Genomic DNA, 19,291 nt, shown 5'->3' with positions numbered 1-19,291 from the left:
TAAGGACTCATTAGTAGCTTTGTGGGCAGGAGATGTAGGCGAGTGGGGACGGGAGTATGCTGCAGAATGACTGTAGTGAGCACCCCCTGGGGTCTCTCTGAGAGGGGGTCAACTGCTAGCTAGAAGACTGGAAGTAGTTGCAACTACCATAACTTTGTCATTAAAGGTAAATGTTACTTTAACTTCTGTTTCTAGCAGGATGGTGGGTTAGATACTCTAAACAACCTTACCATTGCTGAATAGGCTAGAATCCTCTGACACCAAAAACAAAATGAGAGTCAAATTCCTGGGAGATAAACAAGTATCAAAGGTAGCTTTCACTCAGAAAACACCTGCTGATTCCTGAGAACCCTGAGTTTTCATTTTGATGACTGGGCAATAATGATAGAAAATTCAGCTTAGGGGCTACAAGTGGGGAGTTGTAATAGGAGACACCTATGTGAACTGGAACTCCAAAAGACTATAAAGAAGATTAAAAAATAGTGAGATAGAAAAAGTGGGGCAAAATAAAATACTTATAAATAAAGATATAAGTAAACAAAATTCATGTAAATTGACTGAAATGACCTTGGTGAAATATATTCTTAAAAAATACAAAACCTAGGTTTATCAACCAGAGAAACACATAGTAAAAAGACAATGTTTGAAAGCAAAAGGGTAAAGAGACACAGCAAAGAAAACCAGCATACTTACATTAATACCAGAGAAAACAGACTTTAAAGCAAAAAACATTGACAGAGATATGTAGGTCACTGCATAACGGTAAAGATTTACCTGAAAAATTGAAAAAATCTGAGTGCCAAATAACATGGCTTCGAGACATACAAAGTGAAAACTGATAGCTCTTCAAAGAAAAATTTACAAAACTATTAGTAAAGATCTTTAAGAACTTAGCTTAGTATCTGATAGATAACATAGATAAAAATTGGTAAGAATAAAAAATAGTTGAATAGTATAATAATCAAGCTTCAATCAATGAACACAACTATACAACATTACACTCAACAGTTTCAGAATGCACATTACTTTCAAATACACATGGATCATATACAAAAAATGAATCCATTAAGCCAAAGACCAAGCTGCACCAAATTTGAAAGATTGAAATCACAGGGAATCTATTTTCTAAAGACAATGGAATTATGCTATAATAGAAATCAAGAATAGAAAACTAACCAGAAAATCCCCACATACTTAGAAATAAAGAACAAAATCATCTATAAATCAAAGAAGAAATCATAGTAAAAATTAGAATATATTTAGAACTTAATGAAGATACTACGTATCAAAACTACAGCCTTGAATTGATACATTATTAACAGAAATGAAGAAAGCCTGAGTATTACTGATCTAAGCATCCAACTTAAGGAGAAAGAAAAAGAACAACAGAGTAAACCTAAAGAAAATGGATGGAATGAAATATTAAATACAAAAACAAATGAAAAAGCAAGAGGACAAATATGTAAGCTGACTCTTTGAAAAGAATAAAAGAAAATGGACTAATCTCTAGCATGATTAGTAGAGAAAAACAGAAAGAATACATAAAGAATAGTCAAATGAAAGGGGGGTCATATATACAAATACTCCAAACATTAAAAATAGGAGATAATATAAAAAGTTTGAAAACTAAGTTGAAATAGGTAAATTATTAGAAAAAAAAGCAATTTATAAGAATTGACTACAGAAGAAATAGAAAATTTTATCTTAGGTCACAAAACAAATCTCAGCAAATTTGGAAAACTTGAAATCATACCATGTATATTCTAAGACTACAGTGGAATAAAACTAGAAATTAATTCCAAGAGAAACTCTCAAATCCACACAAAGTCATGGAAATTAAACAACCTGCTGTTGAATGATCCTTGGGTCAATGACAAATTAAGATGGACATCAAAAGATTCTTTGAACTGAAGGACAAAGGGGACACAAGTTTCAAAATCTATGGGATACAGTAAAAGCAGTGCTAAGGGAAAAATCCATAACCTTAAATACTTACATCAAAAAGACAGAAAGATCACAAATTAATAACTTAATTTCACATCTCAAAGAACTAGAAAAAGAAGAAAAACCAAACCCAAAGACATAAGAAGAAAAGAAATAACAAAGCTCAGAGTAGAACTAAAGGACATTTAAACAAACAAATAAACAAACAAAAATACAAAGGATACACAAAACAAAAATTGGTTCTTTGAAAATACACACAAAATCTGTAACCATTAGCCAAATTAACCAGAAATAGAAGAGAAAGGACTCAAATAAGCTCGACCAGAATGAAAAAGGAGACATTACAACAGATACCAAGGAAACACAAAATATCATCTGTGAATACTACAAAAACCTCTACACAACTAGAAAACAGGAAATGGATAAATTCCTGGAAACACACAACCTCCTAAGCCGAAATCAGGAAGAAACAGAAATCCTGAACAGACCAGTAATGAGCAGTGAGATTGAGGCGGTAATAAAAAATCTCCCAACAAAAATGTTTCTGACCAGGAAGATTCACAGCCCAATTTTATCCAGACCTATAAAGAAGAACTGGTACCTATCCTACAGAAACATAATATCCTACCTATTCCATAACATTGAGAAGGAAGGAATCCTCCCTAACTCATTCCATGAAGCCAGTATCACCTTGATACCAAAGCCAAGAAAGGACAAAACAGAAAAGGAAACCTACAGACTAATATCCCTTATGAACATAGATGCAAAAATCCTCAACAAAATACTAGCAAACTGAATTCAACAGCAAAAAGATAATTCACCATGATCAAATGGGTTTCATCCCAGGAGTGCAAGGATGGTTCAACATATGCAAATCAATAAATGTGATTCACCACACAAACAGAAGCAAAAACGAAGACCATATGATTGTCACAATAGATGCAGAAAAAGTATTTGATAAAATCCAATATCGTTCATGACAAAAATCCTCAACAAACTAGGCATAGAAGGAACATATCTCAAAATTATAAAAGCCATACATGACAAACTCCCAGCCAATATTATACCGAATGGGAAAATGTTGAAAGCATTTCTCCTAAGAACTGGAACAAGACAAGGGTGTCCACTGTCACCTCTTCTATGCAACATAGTACTAGAAGTCCTAGCCAGAGTAATCAGGCAGGAGAAAGAAATAAAAGGCATGCAAATTGGGAAAGAGGACATCAAGATATGACATTGTGGAAAAGCAAAACTACAGAGGTCAAAAGATCAGTGGTTTCCACGAGTTACAAGGGAGAGAGGAATGCATAGGTGAAGCACAGAGAATTTTTAGGGCAGTGAGAATACCTTGTAAGATACTATAATGGTGGATACATGCATTACACATTTGTCCAAATCCATGGACTAACACCAAGAGTGAACCATAATGTAAACTATGGACTTTGGTTGATAATGATGTGTCAATGTAGGTTCATCAATTGTAACGAATGTATTACTCTGGTGAGGAATGTTGATGAGTGAGGCTATGCATGTGTGTGGGCAGGGGGCATAAGGGGAAGTTCTGTACCTTCCTCTCAATTTTGCTGTGAACCCAAAACTGCTCTTAAAAATAAAAATGAAAAAAAAAGACAGCATTAAAAATGATTACAGAGCATGTATTCACTCAGCACGTGCATTTGTGTAAAATTTTAAAAATACTATATTTGAGAGCAAAAATAAAACATAAAAAGTGCCTGAGAATCAATCTAACAAAATATTTGCAGGTATGTTATGGAAAAAAATGATAAAACTTTATTTAAGCATTTTACAGAAAATCTAAATAAATGGATTCTATCATGTTAATGGATAGAAAGATTCAACATGATAAAGATATATGTTCTCCTACATTTATATATAGATTCCAGGCAATTCCAATAAAAATTCTAATAGGATTTTTGAGAAACCTGACAAGCAAATTCTAAAATTAATATGGGAGGGCAAAGGCCCAAATCATCCAAATACTCCTGAAGAATTAAAATGTGTGTCTGGAGATGATCGAAGGTGCAGTTTCCCCATCAAAACTCAACACTCATTAAAAGGTACTTAAGTATGGCATTGATGCAGGGATAGACTAAGCAGTATAACAGTATAAAAAATCCATAAACAGACCATTGCATTATAGAAATTTTATTTATTATAGAGCTGTCATTGAAGATTGGGGGGGTGAAGAAATATTCAGTAAATGATGCTGTGACATTTGGTTATCCATATGGAAAAACAAATTATATTTCTACCTTATAAAATACAGAGAAAGCAATTGTAGGTGATAAAGACTTAGATGTGAAAAGTAAAGCTATAGAACTTTTAGAAGAAGGTATAGGAGAAGATGTTTAAGACTATGTGTTGGGAAATGATTTCTCAAACAAGACACAGAAAGTAGAAACTATAAAGGAAAAAGTTAAGTTAATTACACTAAAATTAAGATCTTCTCTTTATCAAAAGCATCATAAAGAAAGTGAAACTACAAGCCATAAACCGGGGTAAGATATTTGCATCACATTAATTCATAAAAAACTATCACCAAGAATATATAAGCACTTCTAAAATCAATATGAAAAGAAGCAATATTCAATGAAAAATGAGGAAAAGATACATGTAAGGATTTTTATTTAAGAGGGAACATGAAAGTCCCATAAACATAAGAAAAAATGAGGAAAATCATTTGTAATCAAGAAATGCAAACTCAAACCTAAAAGATATGTCATTTTTCACCTACCAGAATGAGAGTTTAAAAATCTGAAATACAAATCTTTTGAGGATGTGTAGTAAGGAAAACTCTTACACTGCTGGTACGAGCACAACTTTTTACAACCATCTAGGAAAATATTTTGGTGTTACTTAGTTAAATGTGTGCATTTCTAGATATATAGTCTAGTCTAGAGAAAGTCTTGCATGGGTGCATCAGGAAAGTTGTACAAGATTGTATTAGCTACAAAAAACTGGAAACAACCCAAATGTTCATTGACAAGAAAAGCTCAAATATCCATAGAATGGGAAAATAGATAGCTATTATAGATTGTAGCATATTCATATAATGGAATAAATTATAGTGGTGAAAAGAAATGAACTATAGCTTCATGCACCAACTTGGATAAACTCACGTACATAAAGTATAAAAAGCCAACCACAGGGAAGAACATGTACAGTATGATTCATTTATATAAAGTTCACAAAGTATGCAAAACTAAATGATCTAGTTGAGTGATACACACATATGTGGTAACACTAGAAGAAGTGTTAAGTGCTTCTTTCTTTAGGACGGTGGTTCCCTCCGGGGGCCGGAGATTGGGAGGAGAATGGAATCACGGGAGATTGGTAATGTTCCAGTTTTTAGACTGGGCTATGGGTTCATGGGTGCTTGGATCATTGTTAGTATTTATACCTATTGCATATTTAGAAATATTCTTGTAAATGGTTTTATGTTTAATAAAAACAATACATAAAATAGAATACTTTTGTAGTAACAGGCTAGTTATGTCTGGACCACAGAAGGAGAGGTGACAAATTCAAAAGAAGCTCATATCAGAGACTTTTGCTTTTCACTAAAAAAAAAAAAAGATGAGTAAGTATGTTTTTTGCACATTGTTCAGTCTAACAAAATGTTTTAGGTCATTCCAAAGCCCATTGCAGGCAGACTTTTACATCATGTGAGTTTCAGAAAGAAGGTAAACCATTTTGTAAATAAGCTTATGCGATGTTAAGTAGGTATACACAAATGTTAACCAGCTTTAAGAGGCTGAAGTCATAAAATGTGTTTGTTTTTTATCACAAAAAGTTTTAGGGAAATGAGAACTATATTACACTTGTACAGAAGCAGAAAAATATTTTTTTAAGAGCAAATTTGAGCTCTTTTCAGCTTCTCTTTTGACTTGACTCTCAGATTTTTATTTAAGCACTTAGAACTATTATACTATTCCTTCCCTTTAAATGTCTCTTGATTTCTTACATTCTCTGTTTCACTGAGCTTTGCCAGTATATAATTTTTTATGTTCATTATTTCTTGTCTGTGTTTTCTATTGAGTTTCAGTTTTTAATTAGATTATATTCCTAAGAGCTTTGTACCAGAGATTTATTCATCACTTATGAAAATTTTCTCTCTCTCAACTTTACTACAGTATTTTGCAAACATAAAAACAGTCTTCTTTTTACAAACAGATCCAGTAATATTTTCTAATAAATTATATTTTTCCTTAAAAATCTGAATGTCAGTGGTGTTTCTGTTATGATATCTGCTTTTTGAGAGACTGAAGAACAGACACAACAATTATATGTTTCTATTTACCATTCCCCTTATTTCCTGCATTTATAGATTGGTATTTTGTTTTGTCTGTTTTAATTGTCTGCTTTAATCAGTATTAATTGATGCTGAAAAACTATCTAGTAATTAAGGTCAAAATTTGCTATTCTCTATTTGTTTTTTGATAAAATGAATACAGTAGTCCTCCCTTGGATATGTTCCAAGACCCCCAGCGGATGCCTGAAACCACTGATAAACTAACCCTATGCACGCTGTGTACATACATAACTATGATAAAGTTTAATTTATAAATGTAGCACAGCAAGAGGTCAACAATAACTAATAATAAAATAGAAGAATCATCACAATACACCAGCATCACTACTCTTGTATTTTGGGGCCATTATTAAGTAAAATAAGGGTGACTTGAATGCAACCACTGCAATACCGCAACGGTCGATCAGACAATCCAGAGGGCTGTTAAGTTCCATCTACAGCGTGGATATGCTGGACAGAGGGATGATTCCTGTCCTGGGCAGGACAAGATTTCACCATGCTACTCAGAACAGTGTGCAATTTAAAACTTATGAATTGTTTATTTCTGGAATTTTCCATTTAACATTTTTGGATTACAGTTGACCTTGAAAGGAGATTCACCTGGAGGGCTTCTTAAAATACAGCTCGTTGACCCCATCCTAGAGTTTCTGATTTAGTAGTTCTGGGTGGGCGTAGAGAATCTGTATTTCTAACAGGTTCCCAGGGGATCCTAATGCCAGGGACCATGCTGAGAACCACTGCTCTGGTTTAAATTCTGTAAGAAAGAGTAATCTTTTTATGTAATGGTACTTCTCTCTTTGGCTTGGGAGTACTGTATATATCCAGCAGTGAGCCATTTAGACCCCTCTCTGTTTGGAACCCACAGAGACCACCTCTGTAGTCCACTGCAGGTCCCCATCTTCTGGTCATTTCACTCATGGCCTTCATGCTGTGTTGATTTCATCTGCACTGCAAAGACTAATTTTACATAACCACTCGTGAGCTGGCTTTACGGTATGTTAAGGATGTGTTCTTCTGGTTTATAGGTAAGCCATGGAGCCAAGAAACCATGTGGAGGTCTATCCTACAACCACAGCTAGACCGAGTAAGAGGACACCAGCGTTGGATCAGGGCAGGAGCTACCAGTCTCTGGAGTCAGTCTTGCCTGGGTTTATATTCCAACTTGGATATCTCCCACTTGTCAAAGGAATTATGAGGGGAGGGAGAAACACAGAGACAATTTTCATTCTTTCTACTTTTGTACCATGGATAATTCCTTGACTTGGAAATGAGAACCACAGAAATGCAGACTTGGGGGTAGAAATAATAGATTCAATTTCCCAGGAACAATCGGTTAGTGAGGCTCAGCACAAGTATCTGAGGTTCCAGAACCCAAAAGCCATAGTTTTTCTGTATTAATTTAAAGAACAAGGAGGGAGGGCAAGAATAAATTCTAGATTTTATTTATGATAATAACTAACCTTTATTATGTGCTTACTAGTTGCCATTTTATGAGGGGGGGAGAGACTGTCTATTATTCTATTAATATATTGTTACCAAGTTTTGTTTTGTACCTTTAAATGAAGAATCAGTTATCCATCAATGAGTTGCCTCAAAGTCATTATTGGAAGTTTATAATAACTACAAAATCCACCCTAAACTTATACTCTAATTGGAAAATTTCTAACTGCTATCGTTTTTAAGGACAACCTGAATCTAAGAAGCCTAATCTTTTCTCCTAATGCTTCTGTCTTCTCAATATCAAAGCTGAAAGACAAGTCAACACGAAAGAAGTATTTCCAAAAAAAACGCAAAACCACTGACTAATAAACATGGTAAGAAAAGCATAAAACTAAAAATAAATCTCAAAAGATTAAACCTCAATGAAAACAGGATCATCAAACCACTGAAAGAATTACGGAGCAATAATGTCTCCATTTCAAGCTATTTCTTAGATTTCTTTGCTCTGTTCATTTTCTTTAGTTTGCTCTTTAGAAAAAATAACACTATATTGAGGTTTTTCAGTTGGAAGTTTATAAGCAGAAAAATGAGAGATACTATAATTCTTACATAGCATTTGGCCAAACCTTTAAACAACTGGATCACGAAAGGAAGAAGGCAAAACCTGTGTCAAGTCCGTTTGTTTGACAGTATGCTTCAGCACTCCTCTAAAGCCACAACGGGTTTTTCTGTCAGAATCAAGCAATTCTATAAAAAAGAGACCGTTCTTACCCTCATCCTTCCATTCCTTATTGCTGGCCCATCTTCTGCCAATCTCAACACGTACAAATCCATTTTGTATTCCCTTCCTCCGCGGATGCTGAATCCAAATCCTTTGGCTCCTTTCTCCATGTCCACAGTGAAATAATCGAAGTCCTTTGGGGTTGGGGAGAAAATGGAATAAACAATTGCTTAATATCAGAGAAACTTCTGCAGCCAGTCTCTCTGTTCTCCTCTCTTACAGTTAATATATTCCAAATGACGTTATAAGAAGTAATCTGATTTCATAAATTATTAGATGCAAGACAAAATTCCAAAGGTTTGAGCAGATCAGAACACAGTTTACTTGGTCATCAAAAGAACTACTGTGTAGTTTGTTTACTTTGGTATTCATTAGTTTACTTGGAAAACATGCAAATTATTGCATATAGGCCTGACATTGTCTCCTTTGAGTTTTCTCATTCACTGCTGTTGAGCACTGGAAATAAATGTACCAGTTGTGTGTGTACCATAAATCACGGAGTTTGCTGGATTAGAAAAGCAAAATTTAGTTAGATCTGACTATACCTCTTGGTTGTACAGACTACTGAATATCAAGATGAATTATACAAAATTACTCTTTTACCTAAAATGCAATATGTCCAAGATTTCTTGATCTTTACTGTTCTTAAAATCTTTGGGGATGAAGATGATCTTTGATTCATAATGAAACAGAATGTAATCTGATAGAAGTTAAATTGTCCTTAATTTATATCTTGGTATCTGGTTACCAGGCGGTAAATATTTACTAGATACCAAGCTCTGGTCTAGACACTTTTTATAAATGTTGAATTCTCACCATGGCCTGTAAGGAACACCCTCCCCTTAGCAAACTGAAGCTCAGAGAGCTTAAGAAAGTTGCCATGAGATGCATCCAACATCAACAAACAATCACAACTTCTTCACTTGTTGCATAGACAGGGAGTTGGTGGTTGTTGCAGAGGCTACACTCTGGATTATGAAGCCAGGCTTGGTCTTATATTTATACATAGGGGCTTGGCCCTTTATCACAGAGTGGGAGTAAGGGGCCGTGTAAAAAATTACGGACCTAAAATACCTCCACTGTTGGCATCTGTAAAATTTTCTGCATTAGCAGCACTCTCTGAGGTCCTAGATAAGAGAGTGTTTAAATCCTTGACAAGGAAATGTACTGGAGTTACCTAGCTAATATTAGCAGGGACAAATTCATCCCATTACCACTCACCCACTGTCTGTCTATCTATCTATTTAATATCCTGCTTTATTGTGAAATAGATTTATTTATCCAGCACGTTTTGAGGGTGCAGGTGGTAGCCGGATGATATCAGAACTAGGAGTAGAACTTTGGCTCTCTGTGCCAGAAGGGCTCTCTTCCCTCTGCCTCCCCTTCTGTTTCTTTCCTTGTTCTTCAGGAAGTCTTGGCCAGGGGCGGCCACGGCCTTCGGGCAGAGGTACCTGGGGCTGCCTGTAGTCTGACAGCGGGTACTGCCTGGTGTCGGGGGAGTGCTGCCTGTAGTCCAGCAGGGGAGGCTGCCTGTAGTCCAAGGGTGGGGGCTGCTGGTAATCCCCTCCTGGGGGCTGCCTGTAGTCCAGTGGGGGTTGCCTGTAGTCCGTGAACGGAGGCTGTCGGATGTCTGGTTTCACATCTTGTCTTGCTTTTACTTCCGACCTGTAACTAAATAAATGGAAATGGGATTTGCGTTGGTAGCTCAGCATTCTGAGGAGACTAGAATGAACACATGGCCTCCAGGCATGGTGCAGCTACAGCAGCTTGTACGAGCCACTCCTCTTGGTGGTCCTTTTATGTGTTCAGGATTATGAAAAGATTAAATGAATAAGTATTATTTAAGAATCTTTGACAAATGCCATAGTATACTTTTCATTTGACTTCTTAGGAAATCAAGGTAAAAATGATGGTTCAACCCGAACTTTGTGAAAAAGGACACATGGATATCCCTCTTTGACTATGGCTATTTAGAAACTGTACAACCACAATAAATATAAGGGTTTAAACACTTAACTATACATCCCAAAATATTAGCTATCAGTCTGTCTTAACACCAGTAAACCAACTCTCTCTCTCTCTCTCTCTCACACACACAGACACACACACACAATCCTTGGCAAAACAGTCATTACTTCATAAAAAAATGATTGAAGTGATCTCTAAATACTTGACAAATACATAATTAAAAGCTATTTTAACCTGCTAAGTTGGGTCTTTTTGAATATTTGACAGAGGTTAAAGGAGTGATAGTAAGGTAATCACCAACTACAAATCAAGTAGAAAGTTATTGGATCATTGGTAGAATTAGAAATATACTACACAGAGGTTTAAATACTAAACCATAGCTGTCAGGATTAGTGTCAAATATAATACTACTGTGGTCATAAGATGGAAGGGAAGGCAGAAATGTTTATGTCCAATATTTGTCTGTTGCTTGTTTCTAGGTATTAGTTACTAATAAAATAGACTAATAACAGAGACCAGAACTAGGAGTTTAGTATTGTTTTGTGAATCCAAATTGCTCTAAGCTGAGGGAGTTCCTAGCTCCAAAAGGGGACTAAAATAGCCAATACCTACCATTATGGGATCATTAATAAGGTAAACTGAAAAATTATCACCACGGTGTAGAGGCCACTTAATTCTGTTGTTCATTGCCTATTGCCATGGCAACAGTCTACAATGAGCTAGCTACCCAGGGATGTAGGTAGAATGAAAAAAATACATTCTACATAATGGCAATTTTATCTAAAATTAATATGGAGGGTATGAAGAATTTCAAATATTTAGCACCAAGGAAAAGCTCAAGTGTGTCAGGAAATCAGGTTTAAAATCAGTAGAATTTTTACCTTTAAGATTAGAGGGTTTCTTTACTGGCTTATGGTCTCATTGATGCTGATTAGTATTACATATTTTTAAAAATCACTCACCTGAACAATTGCCATTAGTGTCATCTAATATTTGTTGAGAACACACTGAAAGTGCACAGCCAATAGATGTGTTTATGTGGAGCTCTTAGAAGGGGGTTAGTAATGTAGTTATTTTAATCAACCCTTTGAGTAGGTCCCATTTGTCACCTAACCCTGTAGAGGGGACATTCCTTTTGTGAGCTGCATAATTTAGGCTTTGCTTTATACCTTACTTGTCCACTAACCTACTGAGAGTATGCATGCTGATAATAGAATTATTTAAAATATGCTTTGAATAAGATGCTGAACTATGCAAATGCATACATTAAACAGAAGGAATCAAACTGGGTGACATTTGTCATGTGTGTTGGTTCCCTTCTATAAATAGCCTGCTTGGTGGTTTAGGTGTCACACTGTTTTAAGTTATAATATAGTCACTTTATTCTCATGACCTGTGTGGTATTGGTACGCAATATCCATTATGTGCTCTGTTTCCAACCAGATGTGTCACAAGGTATAGCAAAAAAGTGAAATGTAAGAATCTCCCCAAAGGTTACACAAATGACTAAAAATAGGAGTTTGCAATGGCTGTCAGCCAGGCTACCAGGCACTCAAACTACCTGCCACACCAGTGTCATGTGTCAGGATTTTAAATTGAACTGCACATCGAAGAGTTCTTTAATAAGGGAAACATACTTAATTTTTTATGAATGTTGCTAACTTTTAAGTGAATGATACACTGGGCTAGGTCAAAAATAATGTTGCTTTAAATCTGTGAAACACTTTATTTATTTTAAGGAAAACTCAGGATTATTAAACCAAAACCAGGCTCTTTCAAGTTCCTTTACTTATGAAAGAAGATCATTATAATCCTTCATAGCTATGAATTCCTTTATTTATTTTTGAGGAGAAGGAAAGAGAAGTTTATTAATTTGCTGGCAAAGGAGGAGGATGGAGACTGCTATCTGAAAAATGCCATGGTCCTAATAATATGCAGAAATGCAGAGGTTTTAAAGGGTGGGTTCTCAGCTTCAGGCAGTTGCTGTTCTACTGCAGTTGATGATCCTGATCGTCCCATCTCTGTCCCATCTCGCTGAAGACAATCCCGTGAATTCCATTATTAAAGAGACTTTTGAGATGAGAACACAAGATTGCCAGAGGTAAATTCTAGCAGGTTTTATGGTATAAAAGAGTCCCAGAACAATGAAATGCTGCTCATGGCAAGATTTCACATCATGTGGGCCCTTCAAGAATCACTTCCAGTCTTGAGAATCTGTGGTTCAAAGTCTGTGGAAGAAGTCACTTTCTAAGATTCCTCCACTGACCTCGCTATTTTAAATTGCAGTCAAATACCAATTGCCCTTGCTGGGAAGGTGAGCTCTGCTATTCATACTTAGTTTTGAAATATATTCCGTAATGGCTCTTATGTTGTTTTCAACAAATGCTTCTCCCTGAATAGCGTTTTACTTATGTTTATATTAAAATTATTTTGTGTTTCCTGAGCATTCACCAAAAGTATGTTAAAGGACAGAGAAGTGGGTAGAAGTGTACAGACTGCCATGGGAAGCCAATCCAAGAGTAAATAAGATAGGATAAAATATCACTCATTCTAACTCACAAAATGGAAATTTGCAAGCTGATTGTCATTTCATTTTATCCCACTCTAACATGGGAACTGGCTCAATTTGCCATGTAGGTGGGCATTCCTTGTACAAATGAAGAAAGAGGAAATTCGTACTGTGCATATAAACCTGGCACATAAACTGTCTTGGAGACATCTCTAGCCTGATCTAGAAAAAGGCAAAAAGTTTTCCCTCTGATACCAAGGCCATCTTTAAACACAGCTAGGAAAATGTTTCTGGTATCCGTAAGATTACTGAATCTCTTCATTCATATGCAAATGAGCCACCATGAACAGTCAAAGAGTTAAGCCAGGAAACCTGAGTGCCAGTAAAGGGCCCTAGAATTGGAGTGGACACTTGCTGGGCTGAAGCAAAATAGCTAACAACTCTGGGCCAATATGTTGGTGATTTATAAAAATTTGGATCAGGTCAACCTTTAATCCCAGAGTTAGGAATATTTTATTCTGTTCAGGAAAAAAATATTCAAAGGTCATTGCTTCTGTGATAGGGGCCAATGTGTCCCAGTTGAGCTCGTAGCAGATGGGATACGATAGTGGCCTTACCCAACTGATCTTCTCCCTACAGAACTACAGCACACCAGGGATGAGATTACCCACCCACAGCTAGAAGCAAGAGCTGTGTCCAGGGGAATCCAACTCTGGAAAGAAAAAGATGGAGTGTGGCTAAGAGATTAATTTACAGTGGCAAAGCGAAGATGAAGAGTCTAAAGCGGGCTGAGGACGTCTGGAGCACTCACATCCTTCCTCCTGAGTCTACAGTGAATCCTGGGGAAAGCCAGTGCAATATGTTGAGTAATCCACGGTGAGTGCCAGCACATCTGGGGCTTGTTACTGAGGCACCCAGGACTTACTCTTCTTACAGGTTGTCAAATTTCTACCTCTGCATCATTTGCTTTATACAGCTTTTCTCTTTCCCAGCATATATTAAAAACATAAACAGCTGAAGGCAACCAGACATTTACTTTTCTATGAAAGCAAATGGGGAAATCAGAGCAGAATGGGGCTTTATAGAAATACCACCTGTGGCACAGGGAAAATATTTGCTTTGCAACAAGGTGAATGATGAACCCAGAGAGTTCTGGGAATCGAAAGCAGAGTCTCACTTCATCTTCACCAACACGGGAGGCAGGAGATGGGAAGCAGATGTTCAGAAAACATTAGAATCATAAAAAAGACCAGGGAGGGTTTTGTATTTGGAGATGTTTCCATAAGACGTTCTGTTTTTCTCCTACTGAAAGGGGGGAAACTACACAGGAACATCGTCATACTTTTCTTTACTGTCCCAGCCAAACCCAGGCTTCCCATTACACACAAGTCACAATAAGAAGACAATGTCATTTTTATATGACATCCTTTTTCTGGGAGTTCAAAGTGCCTCACTCAGTTTATGATGTCTATCTTTCACTTTATGTGTGGAATGGAAGTACCTCGTTAGATCATGGGTAGGAGGATGCCAGGTTATCACTCAACCTACTCAGTAAAAATACTAATGTTTATTAATGCTTACAACACCTTCAACATTTCCCTCTGTCCATGCCACCACCATTGTCTGAGCCACAGCCTTCATGCTTCAATGACTGTCTGCAGCCACGTCCTAGCTGCTTAACCTGCATTTTTCCTGCCAGCCTCTCTTTTGTGCTCTGCAGGGCAGACTGAACAGCAAATCCAATGATGTCACTCCTCAGCTTAAAACCCTTCAATGACTTCCCACTACACGTGAGATAAAGATCAAAATTTTTGGCACGCTTCCAAGGCTGTTAAGGTTGGCCCCTGCCACCCTCATCTCGAATCACGCTCCCCTCCCACTCTGTTGGCCTTATTTCCATCCTTCATGCTGGCGCGCTCCTCCTGCCAGGGGGCCTTCGTGTGTGTCCTTCACTCTGGACTCTCTCTAATGTGCTCTTCAGCTAGTTAACCCCTACTCATCTGCAATTGCTCATCTTACTTACTCAGGAAAGGTTCTCTTCTTGCAAACAACACACTTAGCTGTCTTGACTAATAAAGTCATATCTATAACACACACCCCACCTCAAAATCACACAAAGGTGCACACAGCACTTTCTACTTTATGAGAATCTCTCTCCCTGCCTGTGCCCTATGTTGACCCCAAAGGCTCCCCGCCACCCCCAGAATCACAAAAGCCAGAAGAAACTTTACCTATTTTCATGTCCTTGCAGCTGAAGTGGTTGAGGAGGAGCTGGTTGGGCGACAGGGCTGTTGGGGGTGGCTGGGCTGGGCTGGGCCAGAGGACTCTGCTGGGCCATGGGGCTCTGCTGCTGCGCCATGGGGCTCTGCTTCTCTGAGCTGGGTGCCGATGCTGGGCTGTTGAGCTCTGTGATGGGGAACCAGAGTGGCAAATGCCGGCAGGTTAGCATTTGATCAGGGGCAAGACGTGACCAGAATTGGTAACGCTTTGTCTCCTTAGATGACTCAAGGCTTTGGTTATTCCCATTTCTGTTAGGTTTTTAGATGGCAGTTTAAACTTATCAAGTGCCAATACCACCCCTGGAATTAGTATTCTTTCATTAATTATCATTGCCGAGCAAGGTTATGAACAAAGCATCTTGTCATTTTGTCAGAAGAAAAGATTACCAAGAAAACCCCTCTTAAAACTATGAAAAAATAATTCAGTGGAGTAAGTGCTAAAAACATATTCCATTTTCCCAGCACTGCTTGCTGAGAGAATATGTTTTAGTCTCTACTTTTTGGTTGAAATGAGAAGTTTGTTCTCCAGAAAGGAAAGAGAATACTGGACACAGGAAGATTCATAAAGCTGTTAAACTGCTTTTTGACTTTTTTTCTGATAACATCAAATTTTCAAGGACAGACACATTAAAGAACTGAGAAGCAGTCAGATTTTCAGTGAACAATCTTGCTTACAGGTAGTTTCCATTGAATAATTTATATATATTGTTGTCTGCAGATTACAGGTTAAAAAAAAAACATGGTCATTTTCTTCTTTCTCTCTCTCTTTTTGGTTGGGTGAAAAAAAGGGAGGTGATCTATTAGCATTCCCTTATAAATTCCTCTTCCCCTTTCTTTTCTCACAGCCCAAATCTTTTAATTTTTTCTCCATTTATTAATATATCAGGGCTCCTCGACCTTAGCATTGTTGACATTTTGGTCCAGATAATTCTTTGCTGTTGGGGATGAGGGGACTGTCCTGTGCGTTACAGGAGCATCCCTGGCCTCTATCCACTAGGTGCCAGCAGCATGTTCACTCCAATCATGACAACCAAAAGTGTCTCTGGACATTGCCAAATGTCCCCTGGAGGAACCATCCAAGTTGGGAACCACTGTTTTACATTCAAAGTCAGGTGGCAGTTTAGTCATTTGGTGGCTGCATGTCAGATAATCCTAAAATGGAATCAGGGGGCTGAGTAGAACAGAGGGTGCCAAGTTGAGTGAGCCCAGCAGCCTCTGTGTGGGACACTGTGGTCCACCTGCCAGCGAGCTCCAGGGACTGAATTCTTCAATATCATTAATGAGGCAGCAGCAATAAACTAGTAATGAACCATGTGTCTGGAAATGGTGAATTTATGGTGAATTGATACCCAGAACTCCATGGCCCCTTAGGCATGGTTATGAGTTGTGATTTTCACTACTCTTCAAGCCTCATGGGGGAGTCCTTGTACAGAAAAATTCAAAAGGAAGAATTCTCCAAAGATGAACTGTTAACAAAAATAAGTTGTTTTTTTTGTTTTGTTTTTTAATTTTGAGATTTGTAACCCTATCATCTCTGTTGAATGAGTTCTGGCTTCATATACCCCTGAGACCACAGGGAATGACTAAATAACCAAGCATCTCGAGATTCATACTCTTTGGCCTGTAATGACACACAGCTTGACCTATGAATGAAACTGGTAGTGAGTAAACAGAATATGGGTTGCAATTGAGTGTGAGTTTTTGCAACAGTGGACATAACAATCAACCTCTGACACCACACTGATGGCAGCCAGGTGGACTCTGTGACCCCAGCAGGCTGGCTGAGAACAGTTCAGTGAATGTGTCTGTGTGTTGACTGCCTCTCTGCGAGGCTGCTTCAGGCACTCACCCTCCTGAGGAATGATGCGAAGGGTGACACTAAGACCTGCGTCCTTGATGAGCTTCACGATGTCGGCGTGAGGCATGTTGATGATGGACTGGCCATTCACTGCTAAGATCCGGTCTCCCACTTTTAGTTTTGCACAGCGATCTGCAGGACTCCCCTCAATGATGCGTCCTATTTTATGGGGCACAGCTAAAACCCCCCCAACAGAAATAGGTATCAGGGACATGACCAGGATGTGTTCTTTCTTTCAGTTTCAGCACCAAAGGAAACATGCAATGTCAGAATTCCTTCTTTACTGAGGATATTACCCTTTTGAAATTGCAATCATTTCTATCAAAGAGGGTCCTGTGCACAGTATTGAGACCAGAGTTTCCTAAATTGAAGTACTTTGCAGTGATAGGTCAATTCCAAACACATAGGCCAAGGATTGTCAAACTTTGGGGTGCATAATAATTGACCTAGGATTAAAAATACAGCTATCCAGGCCTCACCCAGGACTGTCTGAATCAGAATGTCCAGGCAGGAGGTGAGGCCTGTGGATTTCCAAGAAGCTCCTGGGGAGATACCAATACATACCAGTGTTTGAGAACCACAGATGTAGAACTTTGTGCTCAAATAACTCATGCTCTAGAGACAATAATACACAGCTTCAGAAAGATACAATAAATGCCAGGAACTTAATTTCTACCCTTTTCTATTTTACTCAGAGGAGAAAACAGGGAAGAAAAGAAATCATGTATTAATACGGGTAGTAGCCACCTGGTGAGGAAGTTAGAACCAACCTCCCACTCAATTACTTAGCTTCAGATTCAAGGTTGATGTGTTGTCAAATCGTAACCCTTCTTTCTGATTTACTCTATTACATGGTGCTGAGATCTTGCTAATGTCTGATACGTAATGCATTTCATCGAATCTAAAATACCATTGATGGTAAGACACACCCCTATTTTATGTAACACAAGGAAGAAAAATAAAAAGTAACTCTGCCAATTAAACAACGATACTCCATTGACTAGAAGATTCTCTTCAATTGTTGAGATATTAATGTATAAAAAGCATTTTAGAATTGATGAAATATGTTTTATGTCTCTTTAAAACAATGAACATTTATTTCCTTTTTGTTATTTATTTATATGTGTGGGGAGAGCCAGATACGTGGGAATATAGATTTTCTTAGCAGGTTGACTTCTATTCAATATAAATATTTGAGTACCTATCAAGATGACTGTTTCTGGGCTCAAACATCAATGATACACAATGTCCCTCTAAGTTCCTCAAGGAGCTTACAATCTAGAAACCTGTTTCCCTTCCTTCCTCCTTTCAGCCCAGCCAGAAAATCACCTGTCAACGACTCTGTCTTGTTGCTCTCCCTATGGAATCAAGTACTGATTTAATCTGCACATAGAGGCAAAGACACGATCCATCATTCATCACGCTTCAGGGATGTCTATTCCTTAAACTCTCAATCTTGCACATGCAGAACATTAGCTAATAACTGCGTAAGGAAGGACAATTAGTGAGTTAATGAACCAGTACCATATTCATTCTTCTATTGTGAAAGGTTATAGACAGCATATGAAAGTATTGTCTGAGCCCGTGTCCCTGAAGTGAAACATATCATGTTGAAAGCTCAAACACATTTTTATTTACCATAAGTGCTAATAGCTTTAATTAAGAGCACCTTAAAGCATACTAATGATCATCTTAGAGTCTTTAGAACAATATAGTTCTCAAGTAGAAATGTAATACAAACTCATTAATTTGCTAATTTAAAAAATTGTGTAGGTATTGCAAGGAATTTGGTCTTCAACCATAATTAGGGTAAACTTTTGTTCTCGTTTTTGCCTCCTTTCATGTTCAACACTGTCTTGGAAGGGTCCATAAACGATTTGGTCTCCCTGGCCATAATGTGTATATTGTTATCTATCTTGTAACCTTTGAAAAGTTACCTAAACTATTTGAGTTTGTTTTTCAACAGTAAAACTGGGAGACTAATATCACTGACCTCAAAGAATGGTTCTGAGAATGAAATGAGTTATCATATGTAAAACTATGAGAACAGTGGCTGACATGTAAGAATTGATCTAAAAGCATTAAGTTTCATTCTCTTTAATACTATTATCTTTTAAATATTTCTGATATCACTGTGTGTGTGTGTATGTGTGCATGCTTGTATGTAGGTATCAACTTG

At 37.5% G+C, this 19,291-nt stretch overlaps 1 protein-coding gene across 1 annotated transcript in view; it reads right to left on the bottom strand.

Moving 5' to 3' along the window:
- MAGI2 (membrane associated guanylate kinase, WW and PDZ domain containing 2) overlaps positions 1-19,291 on the bottom strand; it is a 1,576,038-nt gene that overhangs the window by 80,313 nt on the left and 1,476,434 nt on the right. The window contains exons 17-20 of the mRNA XM_012650290.1: positions 17,104-17,289; positions 15,207-15,381; positions 9,950-10,169; positions 8,489-8,632 (exon numbers count right to left, since the gene is read on the bottom strand). Coding sequence (XP_012505744.1) covers positions 8,489-8,632; positions 9,950-10,169; positions 15,207-15,381; positions 17,104-17,289 — 725 coding nt within the window. The remainder of the gene's footprint in view (positions 1-8,488; positions 8,633-9,949; positions 10,170-15,206; positions 15,382-17,103; positions 17,290-19,291) is intronic.

This window comes from Propithecus coquereli, unplaced genomic scaffold (assembly GCF_000956105.1).
Source record: "Propithecus coquereli isolate 6110/MARCELLA unplaced genomic scaffold, Pcoq_1.0 Scaffold32, whole genome shotgun sequence".
NCBI classification, from domain to species: Eukaryota; Metazoa; Chordata; class Mammalia; order Primates; family Indriidae; genus Propithecus; species Propithecus coquereli.
The sequence above is the reverse complement of the archived record's forward strand: the minus strand, read 5'-3'. Positions and strand labels throughout refer to the sequence as shown.